Below are 20,251 nucleotides of genomic sequence, written 5' to 3' on the forward strand. Positions count from 1 at the left end.
ATGTTAGTTACGAAGGTAAATAAAACTGAAATACACCTGAACCTTTTTGGGAAAGCAAATCTTAGCAAGACCCATACACTTAATGGTAAGCTCCGAGGGAGTGTTGCTGAACAGAGAGACCTTGGAGTGCAGGCTCCTGGAAAAGTGGAGTCGCAGTTGATAGGATAGTGAAGACAGCATTTGGTATGCTTTCCTTTATTAGTCAGAGTATTGAGTACAGTAGTTGGGAGGTCATGTTGCGGCTGTACAGGGCCTTGGTTAGGCCACTGTTGGAATATTGCATGCAATTGTGGTCTCCTCCTTATTGGTAAGATATTGTGAAACTTGAAAGGGCTCAGAAAAGATTTACAAGGATATTGCCAGGGTTGGAGGATTTGAGCTATGGGGAGAGGCTGAACAGACTGGGATTGTTTTTCCTGGAGCAGAGGCTATGAGGTAACCTTATCAAGGTTTACAAAATCACGAGGGGGCATGGATAGGATAAATAGAAGTCTTTTCCCTGGGGTGGGAAAGTCCAGAACTAGATGGCATAGGAGGCGGGGGGGGGGGGGGGGGGGAAGAGAGAGGAGGGGGACACACAATGTTTTCATGCAGAGGGTGGTACTTTTATGGCATGAGCTGCCAAAGGGCATGGTGGAGGCTAGTACAATTGTTACATTAAAAAGGCATCTGGATAGGTATATGCATAGGAAGGGCTTGGAGGGATATGGGCCAGGGGCAGGCAGGTGGGAACAGATTGGGTTGACATATCTAGTCAGCATGGATAGGTTAGACCTAAGGGTCTGTTTCCGTGCAGTACATCTATGTCTATTTAGTCTGATCACAACCACCTACAGAACATTCAATGCACACAACAAAATAAAAGTCTAATAAAAATCAATTCATTGAGCAAACATGTTAAGATGCCAGAGTAAAGTAGCAGCATACACATTAGGTGGCTGATGGTAAACAGGCTAGGATACCCCCTTAGTTAGGGGTTAAAAGCTCATGGGAACTAGAGAGATACCAAAAAACAAAAATGTGGCCATTGTCAAACAAAGATTTTCCAGCATATCACATTTGGGACTATAATTTAAGCAGCCCCAATCCAATACTAATTTAAAGCACAGCATGTACTATCAGGCAATGCTGTTCCTGTACCATTTCTGCCACTAATAATCACCAATAAGCTTAAGCACAGCAGCATGAATTTCTCCAAGTTCTATGAGTTCTTCATGCATAAGTGATTCACATTTCAATATCCTTTGTTGCACTGATTACGCTACAATTGCAGTGTTTTGTACATAATTTACCCCTTTTTGGGTTATTAGTCATGCAAGCAGCAATCCTCTATTACCTGTTCATGAGATGGAACTGACAAGCTGACATTGTCTATTTAAAGTATTCCTGTGGATGGGTCAGTGGCTGGTCTTTCTTCAGAGGCATAGCTGTATTCCTATATACACTATTCCTACATAGTTTTAAATAGGTAATTTCAAAGCTTACAAGAGGAAAATGTCCAAGTCAGAACAGCACAAAACCTTAAACTAGAAACATCAAGGTAGTCAGTCTCACTCTCAAGACTTCCTCTTCTGTTCAGGAAAATCTTGACACTGCTACTATACTTAGTTAGCATTTTCTGTAGCCACAATGGATGGATCAACAATATGCTTTGACTTAGATGACACATTCTCCAAACATTGTTGGGAGTGATTTCAGAGCTCTCAGACACCACCCATAGATTTAAGTCATAGTTAGTATATATAGTTGGTGAATTTTAAATATCAGTATTGATTTAACTTCGAGTTACCACGGATGTTGGAGAAACAATTTTAATTTCTCTTATTTCAAAGAATTTCCTAGAAGCAACAGTGAGACACAACACTGAAACAGGCCTTCAGTCCAATTCGTTAGCACTGACCAAACATGCCAATCTGGCCATGTCTATAGAAATGTTCAGATGCTTCCCAGTCTAAAGCTTCATATTATTTATGTATGTAAATTGACAACCCAATTCACCAAAGGAGTTTAAACTAAACCGGAGATCAATAAGTGATCAATCCCACACCTGACACATGCAGGGGTAGTCATGGATGAAGTTGAAAATTGTTGGGCAATCAACATTGTGTTGAATAATGACTGCAGCAACGTCCTGGTATCTATGCGTAACAATAATGCTAACTCCACAATTCAATCAACCGTTAATTGCATTTATAAACGTTACTATGGTAGTTTGTACAGAAAACAGATGATTGCGTGGACAGGTACTAAAAGCAGTCATGCACCTTCATTCCCAAAATTTGAGAAGACTTTCACATATTAAATTTGAGATGCAGAGACAGATTTGAAGACGACAGGGAACTGCTATGGCCTTAATAATACTTCTGAATAGTTATTATTAACAGGAGGGAACCTTCACCAATTACTTCAGTCTCAATATGCATATTGTCACTTCCATGACTTGTGTCAATGATACTGAAGGACTGATCTTAAATTTATATACATGTGGGTAGAATAACTTCAAAGCAGAAAAATAAATTTAGGTAGCTCTCAAGGTAGTTGGCAAATACCTGGTCTAAGTCTTTTTATCCAAATAATGCTGTTTAAGATTTGAAAATTGCCTTCATTCAATTAGCAGTATACATCATGCAATGCTACATTCTCAAATCTATTGAGGAATGAAGCACAATGTTATTGCAAGAGAAGTTGCATTTCCAGTACAATGAGGTTTGGTTTGGTTTACTTGAGTTGGCTGGACGGTCGGTTTGCCAAGCAGTGTGACATCAACAGTGTGGGTTCAATTTCCATCACCAGTTGATATTACCATGAACGACACTCCCTTCTCAACCTCTCCCCTTTGAGATATGGAGACCCTCGATTACACCATTATTCGTCTCTCTGTCTGGACAGCTCAGCCCCAGGATCTGATAAGACTATGGTGACGATATTAATAAAACAAATTATTCTCTGAACAAAGATCTGATTAGACCATATCTATAATACATATTCAGTTTTGTTTCTTCACATGATTACAAGTTCCTTCGCAAAGTTTCAGATATCATAGGCTGATATTTAGACTGAAGACACTTGAGGTAGAGAGTCACCACAGGAGTCAATAGCCCTTGTGCTTCTAATTTATTTTCACAGAGAGTAGAACATGTCCACTATTCTGTCACAAGTCAGATGTGGATTCCTCTCAACCCCAACTATGCAGAGTCAAGTTGATGCACAGATGCCATATAATTCTAGAAGTGATGTAACTAGAGTTTTTAAATATATATCCATTAACTACTAAGCAACAATGACCTATTCTTCACCTCATTAACATTCCATGTGCTTGCAGGATGGCATGTAACACTACAATTTGAAGAAAAATTCATAGCTACTGAGGTATCCGTTCTCAGAGGTAAAACATAGATTGTGTCTAATTAGATCAAAAAAAAGGGCACAGGACACCCATGAGAGTCAACAAGGTTAGCAAAACTACAATGCATACCTCCCATGCCTGGACCCATGTCTCTAGGTCCAGCATTTCCCATTCCGGAATTCAGATCTCTGGCATCAAGCGGTTGGCCACCAGGTCCCAGGCCCATACCAACACCACCAAGTCCCTCTACAATTGAAGCAAATTAACCTATCAGAAGAGCTGAAGTAATCATACTTGAGAAAATCTTCAAAGTACAAGCACTGTAAATATAAAGCTATAGTTCGTGTGGCACAGCACAGATCCACTTGACGTTAGTGTTATTGGATATTGGCCAGCATGTAAATGTCAGTTTTCATGTTAATTAGGTATCAAAAATCTGGAATTTAACGTGCAAACGCCAAGATTCGAGAAAGGTAAAGTTAATTGTAAACCTTTACTTTTATATAGTCAGAACCACAATTCCACCAGAATGTCAGGCACAAATATTTAAGCTATACATTATTTTACTTGTTCAATGAAAATGAGTTAAGTTTAACGTTAAACACCTTTCACAGCCTTATTTCATCATAGTTTGAGACCTTCGGTAAAATATCCATTCGCCCTATTATCAGTTCTCCACTGATTTGCTGTGATTTACTTTAAGAGAAGGAGAATGCTTGCTAGAACCCAAATGACATTTTCACTACACTAAAGATTGATATAATACTAGAGAGTTTTTACTGTCCAAGATTTCAGGCTTAAATTTAACTAATCTCACTTGTAACACACCCAATCATGACAAAATGCAAAGATAATGTATAGTGTCAAAGAATTTAAATGTTTACATCAAAACAATTTGAACAGATTTTGAACAAAAAAAAATTGCTAATCGTTTAATGAACAGAAATAAGATTAGCAATACAATCAACAGCAGTTCATGAAGTGTAGCAGTGCCACTTGGTGGAACAAAATTGCAAAGCAGCTCTAGTAAATTCAAGTGGATTGTTGATTTTAATTTTTCTTACTAAGATTTGCAGATGTTATTTTTAAAATCTAAGTGATAAATGGCTGAATTCTTGCAGCATTTGTTACTATACAGCAACATCAGCTTTTTGGTAGATGGGATTAGAAAAGATCCAGTACCAAGTTAGTTAATCCTTTTGCCAAAGTGTTAGAAGGATCACTACATATACCTCAGTACCCAAGTTAGAAATGGATAAACAAAATTGTAATCCCCACCCTCAACTGTTAAGTGGCCTGTGCTCAACATTCATTGCAGATTTGTCACATCAGAATGGACCAAGCTAAGATGAAAATATCCGTTTCTTTTAAAATGTTTCAAGATTTGAATTTACAAGTTGTGTTAAGAATGAGAGCAATATGACCATGCTTCACATTAAGAACAAAGACATGGTAGACAGAAGCAGACATTCACTAGCTGAAAACTGAGGAAGCAGAGTACAATGAAATGCAGGATGAGATTTAGAGCGAGAACAAGGCATAAATTAAGTTTCATACTACATCTGTGGAATTCATTTCCATGATTAATGGCTAAAGCAAAAATTGTCAATACTAAACTACTGGAAATAGATAGGAAAACCAAAAGCAAAGGAACATGGAAATAGGATGGATAAATGAGAACAGTGGTTGAGATAAATAATCTAATTTCAGAATGAAACCTCAACATATAAAAAGATTTTGCTTTAATCCAATAGGAAGAGTCAACATTAAAACTTTTGCAAAAATACTTACTAGGAAGTTGAGGAGTGCGTTCAGCACCATAGAAATTATTCTTTGGCATGGATTTTTCATCCTGCAAGAAAATCAAAAGCTATTTTAACAAAGTAAATGTCACAAGACAGTGAAATAGGATACTAATTTTCTCTTTAAAACAACTATTTCCTGTTAGAGCCTTTGTTAGGAGTACTTGCAGTTAGGAGCACTTGCAGTTAGGACAGAGCTAACTTCAAGTGTTGAGTTTTGAGCTTTGTTGATCTGGCTATTCTCAGCCAGAGAGAAAACACTACCAATCTCATTGTGCCTAGACTTCTGGGGGAGCTGGGCACGTTCAAATAATCAGCCCAGTGACACCTTGTGCGAAGTACACACACACACGCTAGTTGAAACCAGGGTCAGCTTGGCGGCACTGCTCCTGACTATTCAGGGGAATGAAAGGACTCAAAACCCACATTCTCGCAAGAATCTCTACAGTAAGTCATCATGTCAGAAAAAACATTTAGAAAATATTTAAAATCTTACACACTATGAAAACGTGAAACCCAATAAAAATGTAAAAGCCTTCAAAGTCAGGTGCATGCAAATTTAAATTCTTCCCAAAGGCAACAATCTAATATTTATACTTCTATGAAAAGCAATGTATTAACAACTAGTGCAATTGCACAAATAGTTCTGACGTGGAATATTCATCATCCAAAATCTGAAACCAACAATATGTACTTGCTTTCATAAATATTGAACGTGCAGACGAAGTGAAAACTTACCATCTTGATATGCATAGGCCTGTCATACAGAAGCTGCCCATTGAACATTGCTAGATAGATATTAAGGAACATTTTAAAAGTTTCACATATGCATTGACAATAATCTGGTACAAGACTGATCTTGGCTCTCTCTCTCTCTTATTCCTGATGAAGGGCTTATGCTCGAAACGTCGAATTCTCTATTCCTGAGATGCTGCCTAACCTGCTGTGCTTTGACCAGCAACACATTTGCAGCTGTGATCAGAAATGCAAGTACAGGACAGGTTATGCTTTTTAACAGGTTAGCCATTTCAAATGAGCTAACTCTCTAGTTACATACTACAGCCAAATGCAGGTCAATCCATGCCAAATTCCATGCTTTTAGTTTAAAGGATACATATAGCTTGAACAGATTCAATTGGGCGTTCAAACGTTACAGTGCCCATTCCACGGCTCTTCCCATCTTTGTCTTCCACAATATCTGCCCGTACTACAGAGCCCGCCATCGAAAAAACTTCCTTCAACTTTTTCCATCCAACTTTGAAATCAAGCTGTAAAACAAGCTATAAAAATTGATATTCTGCTAAACAAAGGGGAGATCATATTCAAGTTCCACTTGCCTGTTGACTGTTTTTTTTAAATAAAGCAACAGGAGAAAATGGTTGTGTGCCTAAGACTTGCTAAATCAATTTTCAGTCAAAATGGAAGCAGTCACTGAAGTGAGACAGCAGACTGGAGCAGGGATGAAAATTATGCGCTTGTGGACATTGTCATGGACAGATGTGTCAGCATCAGAGGGGCTACTGCACTTTTCTTGGAGAGAACACAGATCTGCACACGCAGAATACATGTTTTAGCACTACTATCATGCCAAATGGGACAGACATCAAACTAGTCTGACAACTCAGAAGACCAGACAATCCACTGGATGCCAACAGCGGAATCATACAACACCACAATCTGCAAACTCATGGCATATCTCCAACTCTGTCATGAAGCCAGGATATCAAATACAGCTGAGTGAGGGTGGGCATGCCAAGACCAGCTATGGGCATTCCTAAAAGTGATGGTCAATCTGGAAAAGCTAAACAGGGCTACTTGCATGCTAAACAGCAAAGAGACAGAGCTAAGCAATTCCATAGCTAATCAATCAAATTAGAGACCTGCCATATTCAGTTTTGAATGGTAACGAACATTTCAACATTTAAGAGGCATTTGGATGGGTATATGAATCGGAAGGGTTTGGAGGGATATGGGCCGGGTGCTGGCAGATGGGACTAGATTGTGTTGGGATACCTGGTCGGCATGGACAGGTTGGACCGAAGGGTCTGTTTCCATTCTGTACATCACTATGACTATGAAGGAGGGGGCTCAACAAATATCCCTACCTTAACAGTAAAGCCCAGCACATCAGTCTAAGGCTGATAAGGCTGAAGCACCCGCAGCAATCCTCAGCCAGAAGTGTCAAATGGATGATGCATCTCAGCCTCCTTCAGCACAGACTAGTCTTTGGTTGATATGATTAACTCTTAGTGATATCAAGAAACAGCTGGTGGTGCGGGTACTGCAAAGACTGAGTCCTGACAACATTCTGGTAATACTGAAGACTTGTGCTCCAGAACCCACTGTGCCCCTTGCCAAGCATTTCCAGTATAGCCACACTACTGACATCTACCTGACAATGTGAAAAATTGCACAGGTATGTGCTGTTCATAAAAAAGGTCAAATCCAATCCAGCCAATTACCACCCCTGTCTAGTCATGATCAATAGTAAAATGGTACAATGAAGCTTGATGCCATCCAGGACAAAGCAATCCAATTCATTATCATATCCACAAGCATTTACTTCCCATACCACTGAAGTTCAATGACTGAATGTACTCGATCTATTAGATACCCTGCAGAAAATAACCACAGTTGTTTAGACAACACATTCCAACACCACAACTTCTTCCATCTAGAACAAGGGCAGCAATTATATGGGAATACCAACACCTGCCATTCCCAATTTGAAATATATCTCCATTATTTCAGTGTTGTTGGGTCAAAGTCCAAGAATTCTCTCACTAGCAGCTTTATGGGTTTACCTATAGTACAGAGACAGCAACAGTTCAACTCAGCAGCTCACCTGCACCTTGCGAAGGGCAATAAATACCAGTCCAACCACCAAATTCACACACAAGATGCTATCAATATAGTAGATGCAAGCGAGGCAATGTTGTTACCTCTCTGGATTTCAGAAAAACAGTTTCACGTAACAGATTCACAAGCTGAGTCCTTTAGGAAAAGGAACACACATAACCTGAAGAGTTGGGACACTTTACAATACTGTTCAGAACTTAAGATGTAATGTTATCTAGCTTTCTGTCGATTAAAAAAAAGCAGTTATGGGCAATCTAAAGGAACCTGAAATTAATAAAATCATTGGCAACAAAGCAGTAAATGGAGCTCAAAAATAATGAGATAATTCAAGAATAATTAGGAGAAAGCAGATAACAATAGTTCTGTTTCAATTAATAGAAGTAAGGGATTCAAGGCTTTGAAGAACAGATTATTGAAACCATATAACCAGAGATCAAAAGCCATAACACATAATAAAAGGTGTATGACTTACATAAGAATGAGGAGGTCGTCATCAGGCCCTTCAAGACGACAATGGCTGATCTTGTCGTCTCAGCTCCACTTACCTGCCCTCTCACCATAACCCTTAATTCCTTTCTTGTTCTAAACTATGAGCTTTAAAAACATTTACTGAAGGCTCAACTACTTTACCTGGCAGGGAATTAGATTCACAAGCCTCTGGGTGAAGACACCCTTCTCAATCAGTCTTAAACGCGGTCCCCCTAATTTTGAGGCTATGCCCTCTTGTCCTAGTTTCACTCATCAGTGGAAACATGCTCTCCAAGTCTACACTATACATTCTTTTCAGAGTTTTAAATGTTGGTGTAAGATTCACAACTGCACCTCCCCACCCCCATTCTTCTAAATTTCAATGAAGATAATCCCAGTCTCCTCAGTCTCTGCTCAAACTAACCCCCTCAATTCCAGAATCAACCTCATGAAACTCATCTGCACCCCCTCTAGTGCCACTACATCCTTAAGTAAGGAGACCAAAGCTGCATGCAGTACTCCATATGTGGTCTCGCCAGCACTCTACACAGCTGCAACAATCTCCTTGCTTTTAAACTTAATCCCTTTAACAATGAAGGACAAAATTCCATTTGCCTTCTTAATTACCTGCTGCACCTATAGACCAATGTTCTGTGATTCATGTACAAGGACACCCAGGTCCTTCTAGAAATTTTTTTTCACCATTCAAGGAATAGCTCTTTTTAATGTTATTCCTACCAAACTGGATGACTTCACATTTATTACCATTGTACTCCATCTGCCAGACCTTTGCCTACTCACTTAAACGTCCCTTTACAAAACTTTGCAGTCATCTTCGCACACTGCTCTACCACTCATCTTCATGTCATAAATGTTTCAAAGTTTGCAAATATTATGTTTAATGTTGCCTTCCTGGTACATTTCAAATGCTGTCTCAAATCTTTTGACTATTAGAGCACTTTTTGGATGTAGGTTTGCTCGCTGAGCTGCAAGGTTCATTTCCAGATGTTTTGTAAACCTCAACGTGAGCTACAAATCTTCTCAAAACTCACTATTAGAGTGCACAATTAGATCACATTAATACCGTTTTTAGATCTAGCCCAGCAAATGACTCAACCTAGTGGGCTGAACTGAAAAGAAATACTAATTTATTCTCAAGTGGAAACTCATCAGGCACATTTAAAAACTTTGAATGTGTACAAGAATTGGATATACAAATTATCCATTGCTTAAAGGATTAGAGCACACAAACAATTTAAAAAGGCACCAAAATAAGTAATTAACTTTAAGAAAAGGAACAGAAATGAGAATGAGCAGTAATAGATCAAGAAATCAATCTTAATGTTTTCAAACTAAAATGTAGGGAATGGGTCTGGGTGGTTTGCTCTTCAGAGTCGGTGAGGACTTGTTGGGCCAAAGGGCCTGTTTCCACACTAAGTAATCTAATCTAAATAATGGATAGTTCTCTTCCTTAAGTGTTATTTTACAGAAACAGTTATTTTAACTCTTAAATATATGGAAACTGTTTTCTCAATTGCTGACTTAGATGACTAGTCAAAGTGACCTGAGAATTTTTACACAAAAATGAGCAGCACTGATTCAACTCGAGTCTTCTATAGCGTGATTCACCAGGACCGATGATCAAATATGGTCTGGACATTTAAGTGCAATTGATGTGCAACAAAACACTAATTTCAGAAGCTGTCACTTGCATTTTGAGAATGTATTAATATTGGCACAACATGGTTTCACCAACATCTACAGCCCATTATTTCTGATGCAGAACTGAGTCAGTCACAAGTGCTCCTGACCATGAGAGAAACAGACAGGGTAGGAACATAGAAAAAGGATGATGCACATGCAGGAAATTAAAGAATAACTACTTTCTGTTACCATAAAAAGTCCTCTCAAACGTTTGTATGCACACTTTCAGAATGTGATTTGTTTTCTCAAGTTTCATCAATAAAAAAAATTTATAAATAGATATTTTAACTTTTGCTAACTCACATTAACAATAAAGATGGTGCTTCCAAGCCTGCCAGCCTGCAGGGCATTGAGAACATCTCTGGGGACATGAGAGTTATGCAAGAGTGCAGGTGGGATATTCATTCCAGGACCACCAACACCACCTCCACCACCACCCATTCCCATTCTGTCAAAACCACCAAACTTCTGCATCATACGTCTTGCATGCTCACCATCCAAATCCTATAGATTCAGGGAAAAAAAAAGTTAAAATTGTGCTGGTGGAAAACCACTACCCATCTTAAGTAAACAGAGTTAAAGATTTACTTAAAGTTCAATCTTTATTTCTATTTGGCAATGCTCAAGATCCTTCATATCACAATCTGCTTCCATCACCTTGAGCTCTATTTATTACTATGTCTGAGTGAACAATATCAAACTACACAAATAAATAAATACCAGAAGGTTTTTAAAAATCTGCAAAGCTTCAACAAAGCAAGAATTATAATAGAAGCACTGAATTCATTTGACAGAACACCGTTTAATATTTAATGTGTTGCCTTCAAAACACAAATTCATTAGCAAGATCAAACACAATGAGAAATTTATGGACAATTAATTCACCCTTGAGAAAAACTGCCAATGGCAGAACAAAAGCCTTAAGCCATCAGAAAGACAGTAACAGTTCTTATTTCATAAGATATGTTATCACAGAAATATCAGCATTTGCTCAAGACTTGTTCAAGTCTTCTCCCATCATTCTGCAATAGTGACAATAAATTTGCACCAGTTCAGCACCCCCCTCCAACGTAAGTTTACTGCACATTGAAACATCTCACCTCTTTCACTTTAAGAGGTCTCCCACTGAAACTCTGCTTGTCCATCACCTCCACAGCCTTTTTCATATTTTCTTCACTCTTGAACTCCACAACACTGAAAAGAGAAATTTGACACATTGCACATGCAATAGCCCAAAACTCTGGTGATCTCATTTTCCCCCATGCCAATTTCCCGATCCTCTTAAAATTATTACCATCGTTGGAACTATTGTCCGGGTTAAGCTACTTGGTTCTCACTACTTTGTTTCCTTTTCAAGTACTCATTCTCAAGTTACACTACTATACTTTGTTATCAAATAATTCATCTACAAGAAGCACGCCACTTAGCCCGCTCACTTCCTTGCCCAATGTCCCCACACAGTCATATACAGCAAGATCACAGATTAGCAATGGAAAACAGTTAATACTCTACTCTCAGATTATCTATGCAAGGTGATGCTGCCCCCACAACCTCATATCAACATCCATTTATTATTCATAATCCAGGGACCAAACAGGCCTTCCTGGATTAAGGGTTCCTGTTATACAAAACAGGGAAGCTGTGGTTCAATTTACAAATTCAAATGATCAATTCCAACTCAAAACACAGCGATTAGAAGTATTCTGAAGCAAACTTACCCACATCCCTTTCGTCACAGGCAATACCATGTAAAGAAGAAAGAAAAATTTAAAATTACACAAAGTAAATTAAAAACGGTTCCACAAAACGTCCATTGATATTTAAATAGGGAGTGCCACAAATTTTTAAGCTAGTAATTAGTACCTCATTGCTTGTACTATATAATTTCCACTTGCAAACAAAAATGTAATGTGCAGTGCAGATGTACCACCAATATGCTGCACATGGAAGAGGGAAACCAATTCAATAATTTTGAATTCCAATGTTGGCTGTAAAAGGGAGAAAGGTCCAGCAAAATTTGGGAATTGCACCAGAAGTTGCTGGGCAAACTGTGTCATGAGTCCCCAAGGGCACTCAAAGTGCTCATTCAACTTGGGAACAAGTCATAAATACTTCCAGCAACCACTGGACAGAAATGAGAGACCAAAATGATCTCTCCAAAAGAAAAAAATGACTTAAGGATTATTATGAGACATTTTGACCAATTTCAACCTTAACTTACTTACTAGAACCTGTGGGTAAATTCAAAGAACAAAAGCACTTGATATATGTATTACAAAACTGGTTGAAACAAAATCTAGACATGGCTCCCCCAGCAATTAGTTCAAAGTGCGTGCTGCACACAAGTGCAGATTAACATTCAAGTCAAACTAAGTACTTTCAAATAAATGATTTATCAAGTGTTAAATATCAAGTAAGGCTTCACCCACTTTGAGTAATATAGGGAGAGTCGTGCTAATGTGGCAGCCCTGTTTCAGATTCATAACCAAAATATATTCACATGATTCTTGAGAAACCCTAGATCAAACTATCACTCCAACAATGCTGCTAAAATCCATTCCACTTTCACACTGCTTCCACCTACAACTTTGATTCAACATCCTAACCTACGCTTAAACACCATTGTTTAAGGTTCAGAGTGAATTTCCCCCTTTGACAATTACAACAGTGGCTAGCATTACTTCTAGAAAGACAAAAGTAACTGTCATCCCTTACCTGATGCTTTTTGTAATAAGTTATATAGCAGATACATTTGGCACTTTTTAAAACAAAAATACTAATGTTAATTGACAAGTGAACATTCCACAAAGATGAGGGCCAAAATTAAGTTCCAAATGATTGGTCAGCAACATGAACATTGTAGCTAATGCACAGGGGGCTTAAACAAAAGAATAACATTTTGCCAAAACTTAAAGACTACCATGGCACATTAAAGGAAAATTTGTTGTGGCACAGCACCACATAGAGCCAAAGGTCTCAGATTCAATGTCTTACCAATATTGAATTTAAATGGCATCAGTAATAGAATAATGGCAGTGAGAAAATGGAAGGATTCAGAAAATAGCCAGGACATTTAATAACCCTCCATTAAATCTTGTTGAAAAGCATAATGCAAGACAACGGAAGAATCTCACACCATCGTGGTGACATTCATAATCAAGTCGTTTTACTCCAATTATGGTATCGGGTCACTCATTAAAAATAACCATTCTGACATTGACTAGATAGATGTGTGCACCTGGAGAATTGTATTGAACTGATCAGGGAATTCAAGAGGCAAAGACAGACACTCTGAAAACATTATTTTGGGTTAGGGAGAGAGTGAGGAAGGAAGACTCTCTCCTAAATAATTTACATATTCTAACAATTTGGAAAACACTACCAAACAAAAAATTGTACCTATAGTAATTTAACTAATAGCACCAAATATGCCTGCTATACAATTCTATAACTTTACATTCAAATACTTTTCCCCACCTTGCCACATCCATATTTCTGAGCTTTAGATTTCAAAGTCTAACCAAAGCCCACTTCCAGTATTCCATATCCTGTGCATTTTACATTTGCAATGAAACCACAGAAGAACTCATTCTTTATCACTTACCCTCGACTTTCCATCCGCATCCATAAAGAGTTCCACGTAAGTAACCTCACCAACTACAAACCAGATCCCAGACGAAACATACACGGAAGGAGAAAAGCCAAGAAAACAATTGGAATTCAGCAAAAACATTGACAACGTTATGTAGTAACCTGAGCCCTCTAAAAGCCCAGAATATCATTCCATATACCTAAACCTTCTTACTATGCTATGTACAGGTGTGCAGTGATCCCAAGTCTAACCCAACCTAGAATAGTCATGTTAAGCCACAACCCTTAATATCATTGTTACCAGTTACTAACAAAGTTACATACAACAAGCCCTTTTATCTCTACCCAGTGAACTGAACACATGCGCTTCCCAAACGAGCTCTTCTCAAATGTGCCCAGCCAATAAGGATGTCATGTTATAATATGCAAAGTATACACATTTCTTTCCCTGATCTGCAACCAATGCAATTATCAAATTTAAGCCAAAGTTTCAAAAGATGAAAGCTATAAACATTCTGCAGATTTCAAAAAATATTTTTCCTAATTATAGACGTTATTGCATTATATATTGTGACATCCTCACCAGCAACCACCATAAGCAGCCGAGTCTGCTTCTGTTAAGATCACCTTCATGTACTGTTTAATCAACTGTGAAATAATCAAACCATTATATGACCAAGTTCTGTTTGAACAAATTGGAACTGATCAAGAGTTCCACCACTGCAATACTAGTATCCATTTACATGTACAACACTAAGCCAACAGCCAAGACAATTTTAGCAATCAGTCCCTCTGAAGAGCAAGTTAAAATTTCAAATGTTTACTCTTAGCAAAACCCCCCTTTCATACTTCACCCCAGCACCCCTCAATATTAAGTTTTGGATAAGAGTAAATTGCACTTTGGCTCCACAGAATTTCAAAATACAACTCAATTGGAGTGCAATTTATCATTCCTGTTTAGGCAAAACCAGGGAAAACCTAACTTTAGCTTGCACACACAAATGGACAAACTAAAGAGAAATCAAACATTTGTGACAAAACACGAACTCATCCTAACTTAATCCAAATATTAAAGTTCTGGCTTTCTGTTTATGCAAGCCAAGAATGGTTAGTTTTGTAGATTTATAGTAGAAACGTAACTTACGCTAAGCAATCTGCATAGGTCACAATGCACACTTGAACAAAAGGTTTAAGCTCCAAACGAAGGATGAATTTTGAACTTGAGACTTTACCATGACACTATGCATTACTAAAACGTATTCTTGCATTTCTGCCATTAACTTTGATGTTTGCCAATAATTAAGCATCTTTAATAGGGGATAAAAGGTCACATGGTGCAATATAGTTTGAAATGAACCAATTTCATTTTTGTACTTGGATAATGGAACTATATTCAAAAATCAACAGACTACTAAGGCTTATTATAAGCTGGCAGAAGTTGCTTCACTGGACTGCATATAACAGGCCAAAGAGCTTATTTCATCTAAATTAGTTAGATATTTAAAAGAAAAGGCATCCAATTCCTTAAGGTTCACTGACATTGCCGTTATTTTATTGAAATTTAATAGAGGTGAGTCTTCTATAAACATCACCTGCCTGCATTCTGCACTCCCATGCCAGCATGAAGGGAATCAAACAAATCCCACCGTCCCATGACATTTTGCACCATGATGCCATTTTAGAACAAAAACTTCAGAATCATCTCATCATCCCACACCAGAATAAGTGAAAAATAAATATGCATATTATATCTTGCTCTTAAAAAGAACTGGGGTACCTTTGCTGCATTCAGCAGTAGGCCTCAACTGTTCTTAACTTGGCTTAGTGCAACACCCAGGCTACATTTAGGCTGAAGAGAGAGTTTGGTTCCCTACACACCTGTACCACCATAACCCACCACTATCTAAATCATTTATAGACATCAGTAGTCTAAAAAAACCAAGGACATGTGAAACTGCATGGGCACATTCCCAAAGTTACACTAATTATAGACCACCAACTTTTGAGTCTTACCGCTTGAAGCCATCACTACATCAAGAAAGGTGCGTGTCTACACAAACCTAGAAATATGACACTTAACAGTGGTTTCACATATTTAACAATGTCTGCTGAAAAAGATTTCTTTCCTGTCAGACTACTAAATACTGGAGCCATCAAGTAGTCCTATGCAGCAGCAGCATGCACCATGGCGGACTTTCACACTTCTGTTCTGAAACACCAATAATCCTTTTTCACTCAGATACTGAACACACAATTGAATGGCAATCTTCAAAGAAAGTTTACCACAAATGGTTTTCCAGAGTCAAATGTGTCAGCTTGATATTGAAGACAATAGATTTTTGGTAATAAACTGAAGGTAATTGTGGAAATAAAGTTAGGGAAATTTTAGATCAATTTTCTGTATAGCAGAAACCTCACTGTAAAATCAAGCATTTGACTTCTGTCTACAATTTCCACATAGCTGAAATTTAGTAAACAAGATTTTTCAGAAGGTCACAATAGTCAGTTGATTTACCATGACTTTAAAGCAATGAAGGGTGGTAAGAGACAAAAGTATGACTCTTTGCATCTCCTATAGATGCAACACCTTAATTCAATCACAGAATTCTTGCTGTAGTGATAGCTCATAATGAGCCATATATGCTTCAATGTTAATGCACAACACACCCAATGCAAGGACATTTGTTTGAATAATTGTCCAACCCATTCCAGATATAACTGTATTAACCAAAACAATTCCACAACAGTTTAAGACAATATTTCTTGTGTCAGGCTGTCCAGGTTACCAACTTTCAAACATGCATTGCATTCGTTTGTATACAAGTACCAGCCTTTATTTAAATACCAAATTTGTAAACTTACGGTATACACATGATGGCATTTCTCATTAACCTTCAACTTAATATTGAAAAAATGACATACCATTTCTCAATAATGCTATCTACAGAGGAAAAAATTACAAATACTTGAAGTTAACAAAACTCCAAATGTGAAACAAATCATGTTATGATGGCTAAATCCAGTTTATCCGTCAAACGATGACACTTCAACAAAAACAGAATAAAGTTACAGAAAGCATACATTAACCACTGATCTATTTCCATTGGCTGTTACTATAAGGAAACAAAATTCTGCTTAGCCGTTAACTGTGATTGTAACAACTGATTAAGGGATAAGAAATTCCCATTCACAAGATTTCATACGTCGCAATATAAACATGACTGACCAAACCAATGTTACCAAGTTTTCAAAAAGGCATAGACTGATTTCTAACAGTTTGAAAGAACTTCATCAAATTTGTATTTTCAAAAGCCATCATGTCAAGAAACTGTTCTCCTGGGGTTATGCTGCCGTCACTCATCACTGGCCATCACTGTCACCTCTAGTTGTGGAATATCCATCAAAACAATGTACTCCTTCAATTATTTGCTCAGATCTTTTCAACTTATTTTTGAGGATGGTGTTGTAGAGAAAAAGCAGCTTTTAAAAGCCATAATTAACATTGAAAGAACAGTCAAATTTTCTTAACTGCACAAAACAGGAAGTTAACGCCTAATAATTACTCCTTTATTTTGCTCTGTCAATTTCAATTGAAGAGGGTACAACTTTTGTTTTTAAAAAGTCATTGTTACACATGACATTAGTCTGTGACAATGTGCCACAATAAATACTCAATGTTCTGTTGCTAAGTTTGATCATAGAGGGGAACAATAGCAAGATGGGGACAAGTCCAAAAAGGTTCCCATGGTAAAATTTTAAGTTGTGACGTATTCCTTTCAGGTAAAGAATACATTTAAGAATAAACAGCACCCTCCTGAAGATTACATGCATATTGGACACAACAGAAAACCCTAGAAACACCAAGGGAGGTCAGTATCTGTGAAGACAATATACAAGTTAACAAATAAAAATTGCAAGAAACAAACCCATCGGGGCTGGCAGCATCCGTGGACAAAACAGTTATCGTTGAGCCCACTGACCCCTAATGGATTCAAAACATTAACTGTTTTCTCCCCACAGTAAGTGTCAGAACTGCTGAGATGCTCCAATTATTTTGTTTCAGATCGCCAGCAACCGCAGATCTTTGTTTAAAAGTTAACATGTGTAATGTGCACTGCCAGATCTGGTAAACATTTAGCTGAGTGTTTAAATAGTTTCAAATAAAAAGGACAGGTCAAAGCAAAGAATAGCCTGTAGAGCATTTAATTCAATGTTTTGCATTGATGCTGACCCACATGCTAATGTTTTATACTATCTTCTGTTTTATGATTACTAAAATCAGATATTCTTTGGTTTATACTGTGCAAACATACAAGTTATACCAACACATGATGAACAATTTTTAAAAGTGTTAAATATACAATTATTTTCTGCAGTCCACTACATTATCCTACTTGCAACAGAGTATCATTTCCATGACTTTCCACATAAGCTGTCAATGATGTGACAATTGAAAAATGCATAGAGAATATAAAAGACAATTTTCACTCAAAATTCAACCTAAACGAGCTACATACATTCTTGCAACTAGCCAATTATAGAGGTAATGCAAAGTGACTGGAAACACGTCACTGAATAAATGCAGGCAATTTTAGTTAGCAAAAATTAATTGTTTTCTCTCAAACTCAAAAGTATTTTTGACAGAAATTTCTCTGCTCAATTTGAAGTACTTTGCCAGAATCTCTCCAGAGGATAGATTTTTTTTTAAATTAAAGACAAAAGCTGATTATGCATAATAAGCTGGGTTAATTGGATGTCAAATAAAAGCTGATGCAGAACTTCACAATTTCCACCTACAGTAAGGCAATCAGCAATGAAAATAGTAACAAGTACCCCACCCCAGAAAAGGATGCTCATTCAGCTTGCTCCCAGAACAAAATAATAACAGATGTGTCACCCTCATCTTATCCCAACTCCCAGAATAATAATGGCAAAACATATGTGCCTATATAATAGCCTTGGCCCTTCTCAACATCTGAACAGATGGTGACAAACTCAAAGTTAATTTGTGAACTTTTAGTGTCAACACACAAGACACCAACTCAAGCTTGAGAATTCTGATCCTCCCTTCCAATATATTGGAACAATTCAGGGTTCCTAGGCAAATTTCTTGTTTTGTTCATGATCATCCTTCTGAATAGCTGTAAAGAAACATTTAATTACAAAAATGATTGAATACTTCAACTAAAATGCCAGGCGTCACTTCTTCTGCATAAGTGGACTTATTCTTCAGCACCAATATTTGGCATCAGCAAGTGAAGACAAAAACAAAGTAATGCAGTTAGTACACAGTATTCACCAAATTTTAGAACTTTTTTAAAAAAATTCCAGTTAACACACTACAACTGACTTTACCTTTCTCTCTCATTATATCTTTAAGTGTTTGCCATTTCATTTCAAATGGGATATTGCTCACAAAAACCCGGAATCTTGCATTTCTGTTGGTTGAATATGGCTCAAAGCGGTTTCCACCACGCTTGCTGCTTTTTTCCTTCAGCTTATCACTTTTTTCATTCTGAACTGAAGTTTCATTTGTTTCACTGTAAAGTACAAAACACTGTTTCAATATCAACAATCTTACTGAATTCAAACTGCTGCAGGTAGTGGTTTTTCCACAAAACAGGTTACTAGAGAACAAAAAAATGTCACTTTAATATCCTGTTAATATTAGTGGTTATTTTAGAACAATAAACAATGGCTAACTGCAGCCACGTTCCAACAGAACTATCGTGTAATTGAAAGAGAGAGAGAGAGAGAGAGAGAACGGGACTTAAAAAGCCCAGGCGAAAATGGAGGAGGAACCGTTTCAAGACAAGAAGTTTGGGAGAGGGTGGGGTGAGGCAACGGAACAATACATTAATGAAACAATATGGTGTAAATCCACGCGCAATCGGAAGACGGGCAGGAGGGTATCCATCTAAATCAAATACAAAAGGAGTGGGAAATTGAGATATGAATGCAAATTATTCATTTACTGAGCTCTAACTCCTCAGGGAAACGCGCATGGAATAACGCATTTTTCGTTGTCGTGTGCAAAACGTACTTCAAAAAAAAAGGTAGAGCTGAAAAGCAACCAACTAATTTTTAAAATGTTCCTTAGTATTAAGATCAGGCAGCTTTTCGTACTTTACGACCTTAGAACTATACAATGCCCGCTATCAGCGCGGCGTTAGGCCGCGGTTTTCAGACACCATTGAGCGGCGGGCCTTTTGTTCGGCGCGCGGACTCGCGGCCTACAGCCCCAACTGAAGCCTGAACCGTTGCCATAGCCACACTGCCTCCCTCTCTCACACAAAACTGCACCTCTGGTTCTGATCTTCATCACCGCCACTCGGGTTATTCTCATCTTGCTTTTCGTCCTGTTCAGGGTTGCTGATTACAGGCTCCTGGGGTGTGGGCTCCAAATCCGCCATCGACGCAACAACGAGCTACCAGATCGCACTGTCCGACTCGGAATGGCGTCTGCCTGCGATCGCGTGAA

General features: G+C 37.9%; 1 protein-coding gene across 1 annotated transcript in view; it reads right to left on the bottom strand.

The window, feature by feature from the left end:
- Positions 1–20,251, bottom strand: part of hnrnpm (heterogeneous nuclear ribonucleoprotein M) — a 34,520-nt gene extending 14,269 nt beyond the window's left edge. Inside the window, exons 1-10 of the mRNA XM_060846059.1 lie at positions 20,074–20,251; positions 19,126–19,310; positions 13,784–13,836; positions 11,898–11,905; positions 11,280–11,373; positions 10,483–10,683; positions 6,263–6,416; positions 5,887–5,936; positions 5,138–5,198; positions 3,476–3,592 (exon numbers count right to left, since the gene is read on the bottom strand). Of these exons, the coding sequence (XP_060702042.1) occupies positions 3,476–3,592; positions 5,138–5,198; positions 5,887–5,936; positions 6,263–6,416; positions 10,483–10,683; positions 11,280–11,373; positions 11,898–11,905; positions 13,784–13,836; positions 19,126–19,310; positions 20,074–20,183 (1,033 nt within the window). The 5' untranslated portion in view covers positions 20,184–20,251. The remainder of the gene's footprint in view (positions 1–3,475; positions 3,593–5,137; positions 5,199–5,886; positions 5,937–6,262; positions 6,417–10,482; positions 10,684–11,279; positions 11,374–11,897; positions 11,906–13,783; positions 13,837–19,125; positions 19,311–20,073) is intronic.

The sequence above is a fragment of the Hemiscyllium ocellatum genome, chromosome 28, assembly GCF_020745735.1.
Source record: "Hemiscyllium ocellatum isolate sHemOce1 chromosome 28, sHemOce1.pat.X.cur, whole genome shotgun sequence".
NCBI classification, from domain to species: Eukaryota; Metazoa; Chordata; class Chondrichthyes; order Orectolobiformes; family Hemiscylliidae; genus Hemiscyllium; species Hemiscyllium ocellatum.